The 20,661-nt window shown below is 31.8% G+C and overlaps 1 protein-coding gene across 1 annotated transcript in view; it reads right to left on the reverse strand.

Annotated features, from left to right (window-relative positions):
• Positions 1-20,661, reverse strand: part of LOC129216302 (uncharacterized) — a 111,464-nt gene that overhangs the window by 22,961 nt on the left and 67,842 nt on the right. The window contains exons 37-47 of the mRNA XM_054850511.1: positions 19,852-19,930; positions 17,745-18,271; positions 15,897-16,038; positions 15,644-15,772; positions 14,403-14,523; positions 13,857-14,011; positions 12,449-12,562; positions 11,058-11,177; positions 6,052-6,114; positions 3,648-3,725; positions 1,908-2,080 (exon numbers count right to left, since the gene is read on the reverse strand). Coding sequence (XP_054706486.1) covers positions 1,908-2,080; positions 3,648-3,725; positions 6,052-6,114; positions 11,058-11,177; positions 12,449-12,562; positions 13,857-14,011; positions 14,403-14,523; positions 15,644-15,772; positions 15,897-16,038; positions 17,745-18,271; positions 19,852-19,930 — 1,701 coding nt within the window. The remainder of the gene's footprint in view (positions 1-1,907; positions 2,081-3,647; positions 3,726-6,051; positions 6,115-11,057; positions 11,178-12,448; positions 12,563-13,856; positions 14,012-14,402; positions 14,524-15,643; positions 15,773-15,896; positions 16,039-17,744; positions 18,272-19,851; positions 19,931-20,661) is intronic.

Below are 20,661 nucleotides of genomic sequence, written 5' to 3' on the forward strand. Positions count from 1 at the left end.
AATTGGCCGATAAATTTGTAAGAGGTAAACAATCTATTTTCAAAAATGTACTACAGATTTGTTACAGATGAATCTTTTTTGGCCCTTAATGGTATTTTTACGAAAAACTGTGTGTGACTAACGTAACGTGACTAACGTAACCATCGAATAACAAGCAATGAATGCATATAAAAAAACTTTTTTAATTAATTTCTTGCTCTTACATTACTTTTACACGTTTTAGGAACCTTCTTTGTGTTGCATTGTGGTTCTTTCTTTACTTTTTTTTTATATAAGTGTAAGAAATTGAACGGAAGGATTCAGTTCAGTTAACTCAAATTGATTGCGCGGAAAAAAATAAACAAATAACAAAAACTGCTTTTACAAACTGAATAACATCATTCTTGAGCTAATTGAATCCTAAATATCTCTCTTTTAAAAAATTAACTTTATGCAAGTTGATAGTTTCACCGAATTCTAGTATTCTGCCTATGTACTACTTATCGTCATAAGTAAGTCCGTAGTACTTATCAATGGCATATTGTTTTTTAAGGTTTACTGATTCATCGAACGAATAGTGTTGTGCATGTTTTTGAATTAAAATGTAATATTGAAAAAAAAAAATATTTGAACGTTTTTGCAAAATGCATTTTAATTCCAGATATCACCACAAATGTTTGAATTTCTAAATGATCATTCTTGCATTTTCTGAAATATATGGCAGCATCGCTTATCGTCACTGTATCATGTAACATCTTCAAATGTTTTCCAACGAGCAACCATTACTTCATTTTAATAATAGGTGGAGATGTATTTTCTAAAAAATAGAGACGTTCTCCTTTGTTAAGACTCTATTTCTATTTAATTCTTAAACTTGAATTCTCGTGTTGAATGCACATTCAGCAGAGTACTCGTTTTGCTTTACTCACCTCTTTTCTTTTTAAATAATTCTTTAAATTGCAAGTATCTTTATAAAGACCTTTAAAAAAATATTTTTCTAAGTAAACAGTAGGTCTACAATGTAATATTACTCGTATTTTACACCTTTTACATTTTTAATCAATATAGAATGCCTACATATTCAAAATTGTTCATGAAAATGTACATCAAATTAAATAAGTTTTAAATATTCGCAATATTTTTAAAATGTTACGTTAGTCACATGCAAACTGTTACGTTAGTCACAGCTCAAATGTTACGTTAGTCACACTAATTATTTTATATCTACTGATAATAAAATAAATATTTTGCACTTTTTAAGTAGATATGACACAGATGTAAGAAAATAAAAAGTGCTGTTTGGTTCAATCATCTGGTTTAGTTTTTAAGCAGAAAATAGTACATTTTCGTGACTAACGTAACGTAAATATTTTCGGTGAAATAACCAAACTAATTAAAATACTTCTCTTATAATGTATGTAAAAAGAACAGTCAATTTTATTGACCCGACATCTAATCATTTAGAATAAACATAGTTCTTTTCAAAATTTGCAAAAGTTTTTACATTACACAAGAAAACGTAGATGAATGTTTTTTGCACATGCTAAGCCTTTTCTGCAACCTCGCACGTTTAGAGCCAGAAGAAAAACACCGAACGAAATTTTTGCAAACTGTTACTGGATTTATGTACTAGAAAGTATGCTGAATGGAAAGATAGGTCACAGTTAAGGTTTTGTGGGAAAAAAATTTCTGAGGTTGAGGTTGACATTTCTATGGAATGACCCTACATAACAGAGTGTCAATGCTTTATATGAGTTGATTTAAACTGTAGATTCTAATTATGTCTCAAATCACTTTAAAAAAAAAAGTCATTGATTTATTCCATTACTAGCAGTACCCGGAGCAGCAAACTGAATTTCGAGCATTGTAAATATGCATTGAAAATGTATAAAAATGAAGATAAAAATATATAAAAATGTATAATGCACCCAAAAGGAGATAGGCTTTTATTCTGCGCAATTTCTTCAATAGAGGAGTCGCTGTATTTTCTCAGAAACCAATGCTGAGTGGCGGTCAACTTGCTTCCTTCTCTCTGTAGTTCTACGTATGGAAAGCCCATCTGGAGAGTCCAAGTGTTCATCATTTCGGTGATATTCACGTCCTTTAAAATAAAGAAAACAATGCTCAAGAGATACATTATCAGACATCTTCTTTACTAATAATAAAGCTGAAAGTCTTTCAGTCTGAATGTCCGGAGGATGTCTGGATGTCTGTAGGATGTCTGGATCTCTGTGACGCGCATAGCGCCTAAACCGTTCGGTCGATTTTATTAAATTTGGCACAAAGTTAGTTTGTAGCATGGGGGTGTGCACCTCGAAGCGATTTTCGAAAATTCAATGTGGTTCTTTTTCTATTCTAATTTTAAGAACAAAACTATCATAAGATGAACGAGTAAATTACGAAATTATCATAACGTGGAATCGTAACATGGGCACAAGCCAATTGGCGAGATACGAAATTATCATAAAGTGGAACCGTAACATGGGTACAAGCCAATTGGCGAGAAAATTCACCTTACATTATTTGTAAATACACAGGTGAACTAAAAGACCTTTTAATTTTTCTATTACGGGCAAAGCCGTGCGGGTACCACTAGTCTTACATAAAACGAAACTGAGCGTATGTACCTATCTATCTATGTCCGAGTTACTTCTCCCGAACGCCTGTGAACTGACCATCGAACCAGGTATCGACAGATTCGTAATTTTCCCATCTTTATGGTTGACTATTTAACATAATCCTCCGATAATAATTAGTGGAGATATCAATTAAAAACTATGTATATATATCAATTATGATACTTAGATTTCGGCATAAAATCCCTATTTTTCGAAAGCTTTCCTGCATTCAAATTATTATTCAGTGCTTCATCTCAACTTTTCGTATCTATGATTTTATTAAAATTTGTGGCGTGAAGAAAATCATTGAGAAGTCATCTATTGCCATTTTTTTCTCGAACATGAACAAATAAAATTCTGCCTTTTGTTTTGAGGCTTTTCCTGTTATCGGGGGATTTAAAATGTTTCACTTTGGTTACTTTTCCGCCGCAAAATTTTTTCTGATTTTTTTTCGTTCAAGCCTGATTGTTGAACATTCGTCACTTGACACAACTTTTATTTTCGACGTAGACCGTGCAAAGGTGGGGTACGCAGCTAGTTATGACAATAATATGTGATAGCTTTAACAGACATTTAAACTTTCATGCTTAGTTTTGGAAGGTTTTTGCACTTCGTTGTTGTTTTTTCGTTTTATGATTCATGCTACGCATTTCTAAAAGCAGTTTTACGTCGAGACTATAATGCGACGTGGCGACTCAAGAGAGGTGAATCAAAAATATATTGATTACTATAAATACAATTTTTACCGATTTCACGTTCCTTGGTATAATAGCGGAGTAATTTAAAACAAAAATATTACGCTATTAGTAGAATTGTAGTGTAATAAATGTTAAGTAGCTATTCAAACAGATGCTCAAATTTGCATCTGAAAGTTAAGTAGCAGTGGTAAAAATTATTTTAAAGCTGCCTGCTTGTGTCGTCCCATTATAATTTACATAAAAATTCGTATTGAAAATATGAAACGTTATGGATTTTGTGAATACATAGCTGTAATGTTAATGTATCTTAATCTGGAATTAACTTATAACGGTAAATAATTAGCATTGTTACCATTCTTGAAGCATTTGACAATTCTTCCCAGAGATCCTTAGTTTCTGCATTTTTGAAAGCATATTTCTTCAAGTAATTCTGAAATACAAATAATAAAGTTAATGATTCAAAGCCTTGTGAAGAGTTTTTTTTTTCTTTTTAAGTACTCTATCGAGTTGTCTCACAACATGCTTAAATTTAACGCTTAGTTTTTGAAAAAACATATATATATATATATATATATATATATATATATATATATATATATATATATATATATATATATATATATATATATATATATATATATATATATATATATATATATATATATATATATATATATTGCAGGAAAATTTTTACTACAGACCAATAGGGATTGCAATACCGGACCAAAAATTCAATACCGGTATTCGGTATTTTTAAAACGTGTTATCGGAATACCGGAATTAATACCGGTATTTGAAATTTCTCAAAAAAAAAAAAAAAAATGCTTAAAAACATATTGTTTTGTTGCCATACTTCATGATTTTGTTCAAAAATAGTATTATTTATGAAAACGTACTATGAACAAATATAAAATGAAGAAAAAAATGTCATAATAGAAAACCAATAATAGTAAAAAAATAAAAAGCATCTATTGAATTGTATCTGAGCCTGAAATTCATTTCAGTGCTCAGCTTTCCTGCAGTTGAGAATACTCTTTCTGAATTCATGCAGGTCGGTGGTACTGTTAACAATGCGCGATACACCTCCTCTAATTGTCTAAAAGTCCTTCATCTTCAAATAATTCAGTCTGTTCTTGCGTGTTGTTTTTGGATAAATCCTTTTGTGTGTGTGTGTTTCTTTTGTATTGTATGTTTTTAATTTATAGCTAGTTGTAATTTCTTTCCAAGAGAAGATACTTTTCTAATATTAACATCATTTTACTCTTGAGCAGAAGAGATTTGTGTTATTTGTTTTTTATTAGCCTTTTATTGGTTTCAAATTTACGATAAGCTTGACTAAATTTGATCTTGTTAGTTTCCCTTATTCGTTTTCGCTTTCTTTTCAAAACACAATTTAATTATGTAAATATCTGAAAATACGTTTCAACTGAGTATGCATTACCTCTAGCAAATTTTCAAGGAACTATATAATTTCTAAATATCATCTTGCCAAGTATAAGACCAAATATCGAGACAGGACAACAACCAATACTGGTCACAACAAATTACCATTTGTTATGGTAACAAAAAAGGTTTTTGTCAAAATTTTGTACAGTTGAGAAATGATTAAAAAATAAATCATAAAGTATCACTGCAATTCATGGTTGAAATAAATTGTTCATCAGACAAATGCATTCAAAATTACACTCGAAATTAACTTTCACAAAAGGGAAAGCGAGTAATTAGGAGAACAGAAAAAATTAAATAAATAAATAAATAAATAAAAACATGGTGCACAAAAGCGCACAATAATTCAATTCATCTCACCATCTGGTAATGATATTATCATTCTGCAATCTTTCCGCTTCTTTTGTTTAATGATATTCCCTTGGTTCGTGCTTTTGAAGCCAAATTTTCACATCAATAGATTGAATTTGGTTCTGTATCATGGAAGTTAGTTAAAATATAAGAATAGATATTTAATAAGTTGAATTGAAAGTTCTTTAATTGAAACTGTTTATTATTTTCAGCTAATACCGAAAATACCGGTATTTTATCTCAGCAAATACTGGTATTATGGTACTGAAAAATGGCTTAAATACCGGTATTCGGTATACCGATATACCGGAATTGCAATTACTACAGACCAACTTTTAAAATAGCAATTATAACTCACAAAACACAATTTATATGAAGAGTTTCCTAGAGTTTAACTAAATATTTCTATTATACACGTGCTACATTAATATGTGGGTTCAACTATTTTCCTCCACAACATCCCATCTCTTAGCTATCAGCCTTACCCGAATGGAAGGAATGGAGTTCAATTTCCTTAATTTCCGTGGATATAATTTCTTTCTACTTCTGTGCTGACAGTTCCTTCTTGTACTATCTATAATGGATATGAACAGGATCTATCACATGAAACACACAAACCCGAAAACGTACGCAATGAATAAACTTGATCCTTGAAATCTACTCTACCATCCCTGGCAGCAGGACTATACTCCCTCAACTTTAAGCTACATAAATCAGTCCAAATGAGCTTGTAAGAAATGGAGTATTCGGACTTCGTTCCAATCGGGTAAAACCCTCTTGAATACGTGTCATGGTTATACACATATCATATTTTGCAGAATCTAATTTAAATCCGTCGTAAATAATTATATTAAGTTCTGGAACAATATGCTATAATTATACATTAATAATTGTTTTAATCAGTTTGAAATAACTTTAGGACATTGATTTTGCTCATCAGAAAATTAATTTTAACATACCGATAGTCCTTTCCTAAAATCATCTTTCAGTGTATATTGCAACATCTTCAGTACGGCTCCTCCCTGTAGAAAGTACATAAAGTAGAACGTTCAATACATTTAAAATTTACGCTAGAAATGTTTACCAGATAAAAATAAATTAAGGCGGTTAAAATCACGTAAAAAGTAAACGTTTTAAACAATATAAATTTTTTTTAAAACATGAATTTGCCCATCGACTGTATGTTTAGATCGAATTAAAATAACCATTCTTGAAATCTCACGAATTAAATGATATTATTAAAATTATATTATTAATTGTATGACGGTATTCTTTCAATTCTAATAAAATTAAAAAAATAATTAAATAGAATATTCTAATAAAAGAGGCGTTTAAAAAGTGCACGTCAAATTTCAGATAAAGTTTTAATAATGCTATGCTGTATTGGAATTAAAATATCAACTATTTAAATATTGGCAATCCATAATCATTCTAGAAATGAAATTTCATTGGAATTTCGACAAACATTTTGGCTTTAGCTATTTTATCACAAATAACAAGAAGTTCTGTCTAGAACTAAACGAGCCTACTTTCCCATATACCCATCTCTACTTTCTAATATCTGATCAACATAATCAACTAGTATGTTGTGGCCATCACGAAACTTTCTTCTATATTTTTCCTTTTTCTGATCCCTCCCCATGCTTGACGAGGAAGCAATATTCCTAACAAAAACAAAATTACACATGCAAAAACTTGACGACCATCCCAATGTCTGAGTTATTGTAAAAACAAAACAAAGAGCAAAAATTGAAAGTTACTTTAAAAGCCTTACTTGAATTAATTACAAATATTTTATTTATTAACAAACATAAGATGGCAACAGTTAAAAATTTTATATCATTGAGATAATATTTCCGATCATTTCCATACAATTAAAATCACGAGAAATACGCAGACGACAATCTATTACGATTTATCTTTCTTATTGTTGCATTAATAAAACTATTTTTATTCGCAAAAAAAAAAAAAAAAAAAAAAAAAAAAAATCAATACCTCTTGGAGCGATTGGAGTCAAAATTGAACCAAAGCCTGTTTACGTATGGATTCACATATATTCCAAATTTCAACCAGAACGTAGCATTACTTCTTGAGATAGGGCACTCACAATGAAAAAAAAGAACGGACGATTGCGCTACCCCCTTTTTAGCTGTTGACACCAAAATAAAATCAGCTCTTATACCCACTAAGGGCTACTTGTCAAAAAAATTTTGTTTGATTCCGTTCGTTATTTCTTGAGATACAGCAGTCACAATTGACGACAAAAAACGTTCTATAACTCAATCCCCGTTTGAGCTATTGACACCAAAATTGAATCAGCACCTGCTCCTGTTAGGGGCAACATATGGACCAAATTTTGTTTGATTCCGCCAGTTACTTCCAGAGGAATAGCAAGCACGCGTAACTCAAAAAACATCCCATTGCTCCACCCCCCTTGGAGGAATTCGCGCCAAAAACCAATGGGCACAAGTTCACACAGGGGCACATATGTGTACCAAATTTCGTTCAATTTCATGCGGTAGTTTTTGCTGTAGAGCGGCCACAAAAAACTGGTCACACACAGACGTAACACACACACACACAGACAGACAGACATTTTCCAAAAATAGTCGAAATGGACTCAGCACACCTCAAAACGTTCGAATCCGTCAAAATTCGAAATTCGAAAATTTGCACGAATCCAATACTTTTTTCTATATATTAGATATAGAAGAAAGTAAAAATAAGGCTAAAATCGCAAATTGTTTCAAACATAATTTTTTAATATTTTAAGCTGATTTCTAGGAATAAAATATGCCTCATTCATCTAAAAAATTACATGCGTAAAAAAATAAAAATAAATAAATAAACGAACAAACAAAATAGCAGCACCTATTAAACAAAGCAGCTAATACACTTTTTCCATTAAAAAAAGTCTTTAACCGCTTTCAAAAAGAGAAAATAATAATTAAAATCAATAAGCTCATGAAAATAAATACATCATATCAAAAAAAAAAAAAAAAAATCGTTTGTTTTTCCCCTGTTGCCAAAAAATAATTTTTTAAATGAATTAATGCACTTTCCAAAATAAATAAAAACAATAAAATGTCAACTTAAAGAAATAATTTTTATTGTCAAAAAAAAAAAAAAAACTAGTATGTTGTGGCCATCACAAAACTTTCTTCTATATTTTTCTTTTTTTTTCTGATCCCTCCCCATGCTTGACGAGGAAGCAATATTCCCAACAAAAACAAAATGACACATGCAAAAACTTGACGACTCTCCCAATGTCTGAATTATTGCAAAAGCAAAGCAAAGAGCGAAAATTGAAAGTTATTTTAAAAGCCTTGCTTGAATGAATTACAAATATTTTATTTGTTAACAAACATAAGATGGCAACAGTTAAAAATTTTAAATCATTGAGATAATATTTCCTATCATTTCCATACAATTAAAATCACGAGAAATACGCAGACGACAATCTATTACGATTTATCTTTCTTATTGTTGCATTAATAAAAATATTTTTATTCGCAAAAAAAAAAAAAAAAAAAAAAAAAAATCAACACCTCTTGGAGCGATCGGCGTCAAAATAGAACCAAAGCCTGTTTACATATGGATTCACATTTATTCCAAATTTCAACCAGAACGTAGCATTACTTCTTGAGATAGGGCACTCAAAATGGAAAAAAAGAACGGGTGATTGCGCTACCCCCTTTTTAGCTGTTGACACAAAAATAAAATCAGTTCTTATACCCACTAAGGGCTACTTGCCGATAAATTTTTCTTTCATTCCGTTCATTATTTCTTGAGATACAGCAGTCACAATTGACGACAAAAAACGTTCTATAGCTCAACCCCCGTTTGAGTTATTGACACCAAAATTGAATCAGCACCTGTTCCTGTTAATACCAACATATGGACCAAATTTTGTTTGATTCCGCCAGTTAATTCCTGAGGAATAGCAAGCACGCGTAACTCGAAAAACGTCCCATTGCTCCACCCCCCTTGGAGGAATTCGCGCCAAAAACTAATGGGCACAAGTTCACATAGGGGCACATATGTGTACTAAATTTCGTTCGATTTCATGCGGTAGTTTTTGTTGTAGAGCGGCCACAAAAAACTGGTCACACACAGACGTGACACACATACATACACACACACACACATACATACACACACACACATACATACACACACACACACACACACACACAGACAGACAGACATTTTCCAAAAATGGTCGAAATGGACTCAGCACACCTCAAAACGTTCGAATCCGTCAAAATTCAAAATTCGAAAATTTGCACGAATCCAATACTTTCTTCTATATATTAGATATAGAAGAAAGTAAAAAATCGTCTGCGCATATCTTTATGTAGAAACATAAATGACTTCGAGAAAGAGGCGTTGGTTTATCCACCGAAAACTGAATACATAAATTAAAACTTTAGAGTGAAAATAAAAACAAGTCATATTAACAATAATTATTTCACAGTTAAAACCATGGCTGCGAAGTCGGAGTCGGAATCAATCTCATTTTGGGATAAAAGAGTCAGATTCGGGAGCCAAAGGTATTTAATTCAAAGACTCGGAGTTGGAATCGGTCATTTCCCTTAGAGTCCGCAACTCTGCCAATGTTTGCGGAGTCGGAGTCGGACTTATTTTGGAATAAAGGAGTCGAAGTCGAATATCCAAGAATCTGAGTCAGTAATTTTTCGTCCGTGTATAAATTTTTGCCAAAGCTATGAAGTCAGAGCCGAAGTCGGGGAGTCGGAGTCGAAGTCAGTTGCTTCAAAATTCTTGGAGTTGGAGTCGGGAGTTTGTCGTCAAGAGCTATATTTTCAACAAAATTTGTTTGAAATAAATCCGCCCTCAAGTGCGGAATCTACATTGACTTCCAGTTTCCCCGCTAATGTTAAGGGATTTAACTGTTCAAAATTGAACGAAAAGTAGTTCAAATCAAAAAGTGAAATATAGGAATGAGGTGTCCTCGCTGAAATCTTTCGAACAAAAAAAAAAAAAAAGTTCGAATCGGACTATTCACTCAAAAGTTATGGGTGGGGGGCATACGGACCGACAGACATTTTCCCCCATCTCAATACCCTACTTTCCAATTTTTAATTTTTCGATATTTATTTAATTATTTTTTTATTTGACTTTTTATTTGTTTTTCGTGATATTTTCAAGATGCATTAAGCCTTCTTTCATGCTTTTTTCTTCTTTCTCTGACTTTTACTGGGAAAGTAGGCAAAAAACAGTAAGGGTGACAACAACAAATGGGGTCGCTTCCAAAATTTTAAAAATATATTTTTCTAAAGGAGTATGCTTAAAAACATAGAATCTGGCCATTTTTTTTATTAATTTGTTTAAGTTTAATATTCTTAAAAAAAATACTTCAATCAGAGCGCTTTCATTGTTTACGGCTTCTGCCGATGACATCACAAATGATGAAATGCCATTTTGTGTTGCCATTCACAGTGCAAAATATTTAATTCGCATCTTTACTTACGTGTATTGGCAAGGAAATCACCCAATTACAATTTGCATGCCCCTGCCGCCCTTTACTACTTTATTTCTATCATCGTTACACCCCATCATACTCTCATATGCAACATGTAAGCATAATTATATGATTGCTTCTATAGGAAGAAAGCTATCGTGAACATATTTACTGGTCAGTTAAAAGATCAAGGAAGGCATTAAATCCTTCGAGCTGAAGATAAAGGTATAGGAAACAACTGTTGTGCAAAACTCATGTAATTTGCAGTTTTTGTGCTTTATTACCATTGTTTCTCATAAATTTAATTTCCTGGATATTTTCCTGAATTTAAATGAGTAATTATTATTTTTGATGATTTTTGTGTCCTTTCAAAGCTAAAAATAAAGTTTTAAAAAAAGGTTATTTTAGTGTTTCAATTATCTACAGCAGTTCATATTAACTACTATATCAAGCTTTACTTAGCATTAAAATGCTTGAACTTACCTTTTCATAAGAAATGGAGTCAAAAAGGTTTGATATATCAGCAGGCACAACACGTAAAATGGGATGAGAGTCTAGACTAGAATCAGCACACATCATTTTGGACACTTTCCTCACATCTAACTAGAAAATCCGTCAGAAGGTAGGAAATATTTAAGCATTGTACAATTTAAGAATGCATTATTTTTACTACAAGGCTACTGAAACTTATTTCGAGAGAGGAAAGGAAAGTAATTCGATATAATAATAGTAATAATAATAATAGTAATTTAATATTTAGGTCTACTCTACATACATACATCAAAATAGAAAACTCCTCAAAAAAGTGAAAGTATGAAAATTTAAACTTGCAAATTTTTTATGCGATGGAAAAGCACTTACTATAAAAATGCTGCAATTAATTACGACGAATTAAAAAAGTGGCTGTAATTTCTCCTCACTAAAATTTATCTTAATGCATCCTGACTAGGAATAAAGAAACTGGTATTTCTAACGCAAAACCAACTTGCAGGAGCAGAAACTTTGATGCTAAATGATTGGTTGGTCATCCGGTTTGACTTGTTTAACTTGTACAAAAGCCATTTTCTGCCATGTTTCGACAGTTTATTGATTGAAAATTAAGCTTTCCAAAACAAACATTGGAATTTAAATGCCTCCAAAGAAGATAACAATTCTAAACTAACGAATAATACTTAGGGGAAAAGAGACGGATGCGGGAACCTTTTGTTTTTATCACGAACAACTCACGTTTAAGTGATTCTAAATTTCTATTGTGAGCACTCAGGAACTTGAAGGCATGAAAAATGTAAAACAACGTTAAATATCGCGAATTGTAGATTGCTGTAGACACGTGTTTCGTTGCAAGGAACCCCCTTTTCAATGCAAAATAAATTTTATCTTATGGATGAATAGGCATTTTGTCAGATGCCTTTTCACCATTAAGCTCGCTTTTTTTGGCATTGAAAAACGGGTTTCTTGTAACCCCGAAACACGTGTCTGCAGCAATCTACAATTCGTGACATTTAACGTTGTTATTTATTTTCTATTTTTCGAGTGCCAAGATATTTATTCAACTTGACTTGAAGACATGATGGAAAACACACAGAGAGAGAGAGAGAGAACCCAATGCAAAGTTAAATAAAATTCCATTCAAATTGTGAACTGATATCTGTTGGGCACAAAGTAGATGAAAATGTATTTTTAGCATTCATATTGACAGGAAAATATAAAAACTTTTTGCTTTTTTTCGTGTCATTCTTGACTCGCTAGTAAGAGAGAATATAACTGAACACACACACACAGTACTATTGTTACGTTATCACTTTAGAAGGTTATTTACCGGCTGATTCTGTAAAAAACACTAACACAATTAAGTAATATAACTTTATTTTTACCTCATTTGCAGACGAATAGTAATGATTAAGTGGAATGTACATAATGAGAGTTGAAAGACCTTCATTGAGCCAGAGATCGTTCCACCATTTCATCGTTACGAGGTTCCCGAACCACTAAAAATATTTAAAAAATATTATACATGAAGTAGAACACATAGTTGGAAAAGAGTACAGTGAGAGTGACTATTAAATTTTAATTGAAAATTCCATAAAAAAAAGTTTTACTAACTGTCTGAAAGAAATAAACTGTTGCAAATGTTAGCCGCCTGTTAATGTGTAATGAAAAATCTTGTTCGTAGTGCATCATTTACCTTAACATTAACATAAACTAAGGAGCAAAGTCGAGAAACTAAGTATTTTTAAAAGTAAGTTCAATAGAGTATTTCTGATAAATGAGAAAATAATATGAATGAATGTCCCTCTTTCACGGATCTTAAACAGATTTTACAACTGATGTAAAAGAAAACTGAAAAAAAAAGGAAAACTTCTCAGCAAAAAATAATCGTACTTAAAATCCTTTTTACTTCCTTTTATGAAGTAAAGGAAGTATTGTATTCGCGAAAATATTTTCACCAAAAAATAGGCATTAGCTTCAATTTTGCTCGCCCCCGTTAAGTTTTGTTTTCAACCTGGCCACACGTGAATATATGCCTAAGAACGTATAGACACTCGAAATATCCATTTTGACGATACCCGAATTAATTACAACGAGTTTTCTCGTGCCGTCTGTATGTACGTATATGTATGTGCGCATGTACCTCGCATTAACTCGAAAATAGTATGTCCTAGAAAGATGAAATTTGGTACCTAGACTCCTACTGGTGAAGTCTAGTTATGTATCTCTTCTTTTGGCTGCATTCGGATATTCCCAAGGGGTCTTTTACACCTTTTTGGGGGGAAATCATTGTTAATATCAATGCAAACTCAAGTGGTGTTATAATTTGGCAAACACTTGGCGATATATCGCCAAGCTTTTGGTCGCCAAGTTTTTTCGCCAACTCGGCGACAAATTTGGAGCTTTTTTTTTTATAAAACGCTTTTTTGTTTCAGTTTGCAACAAATTTGGGGAAAATATTTAGTGTTTCTTTGCTTACTATCATTAAATTGGCGTAAAAGGAAGTCATGAGATACACACATCAGCTCGCTTTTTCCTGCTTCTGTGTGGTCAGAATGTAAAAAATAACACTTTTATTGAAATAAAAAGTTGAATTTTTCAACTACTTTCAAACGTCTAGAAAACAGTTCTTTTTGCAAAGTTCTTTTTTCCTGCGCATATAAGTAAGTTTTAAATTACGTGTTTTGAAAAAGTACTATTTAATTTTGCATCACCAGTTTACTTTTTTGAGACCGTCATACAGTAAGAAACATGTGTAATATTCATGACACGTGCATAAATAAATTCTATTACCTGATGTGCCAGTTCATGTGCTATCACTCTGTCAACATCTGCCATACGTTTGTATGTAGATAAATTTTCATCAACAAGGAAATTTCGGGTATTATAGGTGATAATACCCCAATGTTCCATACCCGGAACAGTATATTCAGGAACAGCTATGGAATCTGAAAAACAGAAACGAAAACTGACTGCAGAAAGATTTTTCAACTATTTTTTGGACAAAAAAGCGAGGTCTTGACCATCGTTCTAACTAAAATGAAAAATTACTTGTAAAATGGCATTAAATATGGTATTAGTTACAGTAAATATGTAATGTGAATTAAAATTTGGAACAAGTTATTCGATTTTTTTTTCACAAAATTATTTTTTTCCTTTTTTTTTTTTGTTTCTTAATTCAAGTAATTTAAATTAAGAAAATGCTACTAGCTAAATTCTTTTTTTTTTGCAACATTTTTTAAAATTAATTTTAAACAACTCTGTGAAATAAGTTAAAATTAATTTTTAACACAATAGAAATAATTTTGTGAGAAAATGAAGAACAAATAAAAGTCGTACCAAGTTTTGGAAGAACATAATCGATATCGAAAAATTCTTCATATTTGGCCAGAATATTGATAGTTGTGTTTAATCCATGTTCAGCTTCATTAATACAATCAGGGGGTGCGTATGCTCTTACCTGAATAAATAAATAAATTATATTAATTCTTTAATAAATAAAGCATTCAACAAATATTCTGCGTAAAAATAAATATTCCATTTTATTCCATTTTAAAGCTTTTTTTTTTTTCAAGTTCTCTAACAGAAATGTTAACTAATATTTTCTTGAAATTCATATAAATTTAACGATTTTATTTCTCAGTATATTTTGTAAGCATTAGTCATAAAGGAAAACTTTATGGCAATTTTTTGCTTCACTACTCTTTAACGTTACTGTATTGCCCAAGAAATTGAGCAACTATTTTTCTAAGTTATGTCCCCAAATTTTTTTTTTTTTTTTGCTTGACTCCTCAGAATATGTCGCATTCCTTTCAATATTTTCAGCCTTACCTTTTATTTAAACATCTTATTTTTAGCATATGTACCAGTCAAATTGAGTAAAGCGGTACATATGCTCATTTCTATCTCAAAGCCCATACTCAAACGTAAAGACAAAATTGTTGTCCAGTTTCGTGTTACTTTTAGGATAATCATCCTACCTAAACATTTCAATCACCAACTAATATGCCGCTGTCCCAAGCAGAACTCTTAGGAATCGTTATCCTTTAAAAAAAAAAAAAAAAAAAAAAATACCAGACGGAACTATGTTGATAATTCTTGTCTTTTTAAATTTTACAAACTTTTTAGCATTCATTGTCGTGATTTAGATATTTTTAACTTGTCATTTTACAATTTTAAGTCTTTTTGCTTAAATATTTTAAATGTATAATTTGTTTTAATTTCTATTTTTATATTATTGTTGCCACTGTAACTGGATTCTTTCTGTAGTGAGCAATATTTTTAATAAATAAATAAATAAATAAATATTTGGAATCTTCATACAATTTGTCAGGAACCTGAGGAGTACTAAAATGTTCAAAGTACACTGCATAGCATTCAAAATACAAACGTTCTGAACAGCAATCAGCCCTAAAATTTTAAGGCACTAAATCATGCTGTAGTGCAGCATCTTTTGAACAAAAACAGAGAACCTTTTTTACTAGTTATCTTCAAATTTTTAAATTTGGCATTTGCACCCCTATGCTTCTACGGGCTTTATTTAACAAAAGAACAACAACATAAGTTGTTGTGAGTCTTACTTTTTTTCCTTTATATTCCTGCTCCAAAAATGCGAAATCAGACACGACGCAGCATAGCAAATAAGTTGACATTTTAACGGATTCATGGAAATTGGTCTCTGCAACACTGTCATTCAAAATTCTTTTACTCTGCAAGGAATTTTTGCATAAGAAACATACAATGAGTTTATAAATAATGTATTACTTATTTATTCGTAATTAGTTATTATTTTTAACAGGATAATTTTCTCTTGAAACAATTTTTTGTTCTTACTTGCTGAGGCATGTTGGAAACAGCATTGTAATCCTTGTCATGTACAATAGTAAGCTTAAATATGGCTTTCATGGCAGGTTCGTCGAAGCATGGAAATACCCGTCTAGCGTCTGTAGGCTCAAATTTTGTAGCAATAAGATACCTGTGAAAATATGAAGTTTGTCCCATATTCACTGACATTTGGTATACTCTTCACGAAAATAAAAATAAGTAAAAAAGATAAACAACCAAATAATAAAATTTAATATTAAATGCACCAATAGTTTTATTTAATACTAGTGATACCCACACGGCTTTGCCCGTAATAGAAAAATCAAAAGGTCTTTTGGTTCGCCTGTATATTTACAAATAATGTATGGTGAATTTTCTCGCCAGTTGGCTTGTACCCATCTTACGGTTCCACGTTATGATAATTTCGTATCTCGCCAATTGGCTTGTGCCCATGTTACGGTTCCACGTTGTTATAATTTCGTAATTTACTCGTTCATCTTATGATATTTTTTTTTTAAATTGGAATAGAAAAAGAACCACATCGAATTTTCGAAAAATCGCTTCGAGGTGCACACCCCCATGCTACATACTAACTTTGTGCCAAATTTCATGAAAATCGGCCGAACGGTTTAGGCGCTATGCGCGTCACAGACATCCTACAGACATCCAGACATCCAGACATCCTCCGGACAGAGAGACTTTCAGCTTTATTATTAGTAAAGAAGATTAAAACTTCTACTTTCACCATTTAACGTATCAATTTATATTTTGTAACATTTTTTTTATTGCAAAGGAAAAAGTTGAAAAAAAAAGTTTCTTTGCTTTCAAGTTTTATTAATATGTTTATGTTATTAAATTATGCATAATACCGGATAAGAAAGAAAAATTAAAATATTTAAAATTCAACTCTAGTATAAGCTTGTTGAAGTAGGATTGTTATCTAATTTTTCGTAAATATGCAAGAACAATGTTAAATAATTTCATGAAAATTAGGCATTGAAAAAACTACCAATTTTATTAAATGGTAGAATTTGAAATGAATGTGTGTGTTCCATACCGGTGTAGAAAACATATTTTAGGTGGGGTAAATTTTCATTCTGACCTTGAAAATGGTTCAAGATCAAATGTATGAGCATTAAACTATTAATAGCGGCGTATCTAAGATATGGCTGAGAGGGAAGTAGTCTTAAGGTGCCACTTAAAGATGGTATCCAAAAAATACTTCTCACCAGACAACCACAAGAATAGCGTAATAATGAGAAGAAATTAAATAGGTAGCAATCAAAAGAGTATAATGAGACATTTTTGACGCATAAATTATATGCCCTCGTTCCCCCCGTTATTGAGTAATGCCTTAAAAGGGTGCCGAAATTTAAGAAAAGTCGCCAAAGTTAAAGACTTGGCGAGAAATGGAAGATACCGCAAGACTTCACCGTCTGCATGTTGCAAAGCATTCACCTGCAAAGCGTGTCAAAGGATTGTTCAATTTCTCGCTTAAACTCGTTAAATTTGACGACTATTCGTAAAATTAGGGTAGAATTTAAGACCTCATATTTCGATAATGGGGACACGAGTGCAAATAATTTATTTATTCAAAAACATGTTGTGAAAAGCTATTTCGATTGCTACTTATTTGGATTGTTTCTTGATTAATAAATACACTAACAAGATGCACTCCGTTTGTATATATTTTGTCCTTTGAATTTCACTCTCGAAAGTTAGAAGGTCTCGTTATTATTTACTGTAAGGTCTTTAAAAGCATCACTAAAATTTGACATGGGAGACAAATGCCTTAGAACCGTTCCGTATAGTGCAACTAAAAAAAAAAAATAATAAGTACAAATGAAATATTATCACCTTTTTTCTTGTGTCTCTTTGTTGGTGTAACGATACCTTCCCATTCCATGTCCATCCACCGCGAAATCCCCTGAGAAATTCAACCTCAAAAAGTAACTTCCTGGTGGAATCAATTTGGCAAAACGAATGACCCAGAAGGAATTCATTCTGAATGGAAAAGTTTCATCAATAGCCACATCCGATTTCATTTCCAAATCCTTTACTTCTGTGCTACCGATTTTCAAACCAACAGAGTGAACCAGCATGTAAGAAGTTTCCTCCGTTACATCAACAACCACATCCACTTGGCCATCGAAAGTGGATTGCGCCATGTTAGGATTCAGTTTTAGATTGTAGGATTGTGGGAGGATGTGTCTTGGTAAGCGCTTATTTTTCCAGGGCATGAACACTTGGGTTTGAAACCAGTTTTTTATATTCCGGCTGTGCATCTGATGCCATCTTATATTTTCAAGAATATTTTCGATTGCTAGTGTTCGGTACTTCTGGCCGAATTTTGAATTTTTATTTTTCTTGTAAAATTCTCGTACCTAAAGAAAAGAAAAAGGAAAAAAAAAGAAACATATGAATGATATGTTTCAATCCATTTGTAAGTTGAGGAAAAAGTAACACATAAGAAACAAATTTGCATTGAAAGTAATTTATTTGTTTCAGTAGAAGAGACCAAAAGCACACTGTAAGCTGTGTGATTAAATTCGTGTATAGGTAATTTTTCTAAATACTAGGGGTAAAGAAGTGCCTGAATAGTTTTGCATTTCATCGACATTCCTCTTGAAAGTTCTATCTCCAAATCATAGCAAACTTCGCTTCTTACTCCCGTACTCTTTTACAGTGGCTGTTCAGTAAAAGTATGGTTTGGGCAATGTTTGAAATTAAACAGGTTTTTGGCTGCTGTTTTCGATCTCATTCTGAGAACCTCGTTCCAAAGTGTGTTATATTGTTGTAGTGTTATCAGCTAAAAAGTATTAAATTGTGGGGAAAACAAAATGTTATGAAAATTTATGGTTTGATCTAATTTTTATATGAAAGAGGTGTGCTACAACCCCACTTACAGAAAGGTGAAGAACTACGAGAAGAACGAAAAGGAAAGCTCTAGATTAGCGGTCGCCAGTTGCCAACGGGTGACCATTTTATTAAAAATGGCTACCAAAAAATCAAGTCTTAGTCGCCAAAAGTGACTACCATGTGTTTCTTTGTTTGTGAACATTCATATCATATATCGTACTACGACAACACGCTTCCAATCCTGAGACGTTCAGCCAGGCCCGACGACAGGCCATGTCAGCCTAGTCGGAAACTAGGGACCCGACGACACTGACGCAAAAAATAAAGCAAGAAAAGAAAGAAAGAAAAAAAAAAGGAAGGAAGAAAGAAAAAGAGGAAACAGAACTCCGAATAAGAGAAAACATAAAAGATTAAGCAAAACTTACTCTTTTGGTATTTACTGTTGTGGCACTTTAAATAGAGTTAATTGTTTTCTAGTAAGGATTTTTGATTTTTTTTCTTTCCCCTTTTTCTTCTCCCCCTTTTTTTATTCTTTCCCCCTTTTCTTTCCCTGCTTTTTTTCCTCTTTCCCCCTTTTCCTTTCTCTGTTTTCTTCTTTTTTCTTCTTTTTGGGGGGCGGGAGGGGCCTAGCGACATAACTTTTTTTTTTAAATATATATATAGCTTGAGAGGCCCACTTTGACTCTCTGCGGCTCTGCGTTCAGCGCATCAGTTAACTCCACCTTGGCAATGTAACTCAGAAAAAAAAAAAACTCTAAAACTCTTTTAAGGTTATGTATTTGTCACGCTGTATATATATTTTTCAGAAAAAATGTCTACCAAAAGTCAAAAGTGGCTACCATTTTTTTTATGACTCTGGTAGCCATCAGCTACCATTCATAATTCCTAGTCTAGAGCTTTACAGAAAGATATATAGTTTAAATTCAGAAGAACCTAAATACGTATGACAGTATAGTTTTTAAATAAAAGCATAAAAACCTGAAACTCTTGATTTTTATTAATCATTGCTACAATGTACTAAACTATATTTAGCTAGTGCTAAAGTTTCAGTGGTAGTCTATGTAAATGTGCTTCAAATTAAAGGAAATTGTGTCTATAAACTCACCTTCTCTAAGTCCTTTTCGGTTTCGTATAGGCTAAAGACACTGTATGCAAATTTTTCCACTTTTTCTTCAATGTAATATCTGAAACATACATTGATTTTCTATTTAGCATTCAAAGTATTTATGTGGTATGTATATTTAACTCTGAATTTCATTGTTTAAAGTACTGAGTATGACTTCGAACATTTAGGAAAACTTCAACATGAGGAAATAAAATAATTTTTTTTGCACTTTTGACAATCAGACTGTATACAAAGCAATTAAAAAAATTAAGAGAAACGAAACAATCAGTGATCATTTGTCTAGACTGCAGGATAGGTATAAGCAAAGAGAGGAGTAAAAAAACTCTAAACTCGTTTTGATTAGAATTACGGAACTACTTGCGTGATTGGATCCAGCGAAAAGATTTTGAAAGAAAGAATCCCTTTTCATAGGTTTCCGCATTTGAATATATAAATGAATTGTTTCAGAATGTAGTTGAAATTATGAAAGATAATCTCTATTGACGACAACATTTAGAAGAATCTCACTGCTTTAGCACTATAAGTTATATCACCATTAAGTTAAGCACCATTTTAGTCTCATTAACAACGATTCGAAAGCACTTATTCAGGAATCTAAATACCAAACCTTAAAACTTTTTCTATCTAAAATTATGAAAAAGGTTTTTCTTAAATAGAATAATGGTAGAATTTCCGTAAAAATCTTTTAAACTTATTTCGAAAAAAGAAAGTTCAAATTTAATTCTATTTCAGTTAAATTGATGGTGTTTAATTGAACTTTAAACAGTCAAAAATTCCTTACTTAGGTCT

The sequence above is a fragment of the Uloborus diversus genome, chromosome 2 (assembly GCF_026930045.1).
Source record: "Uloborus diversus isolate 005 chromosome 2, Udiv.v.3.1, whole genome shotgun sequence".
Taxonomy (NCBI): Eukaryota; Metazoa; Arthropoda; class Arachnida; order Araneae; family Uloboridae; genus Uloborus; species Uloborus diversus.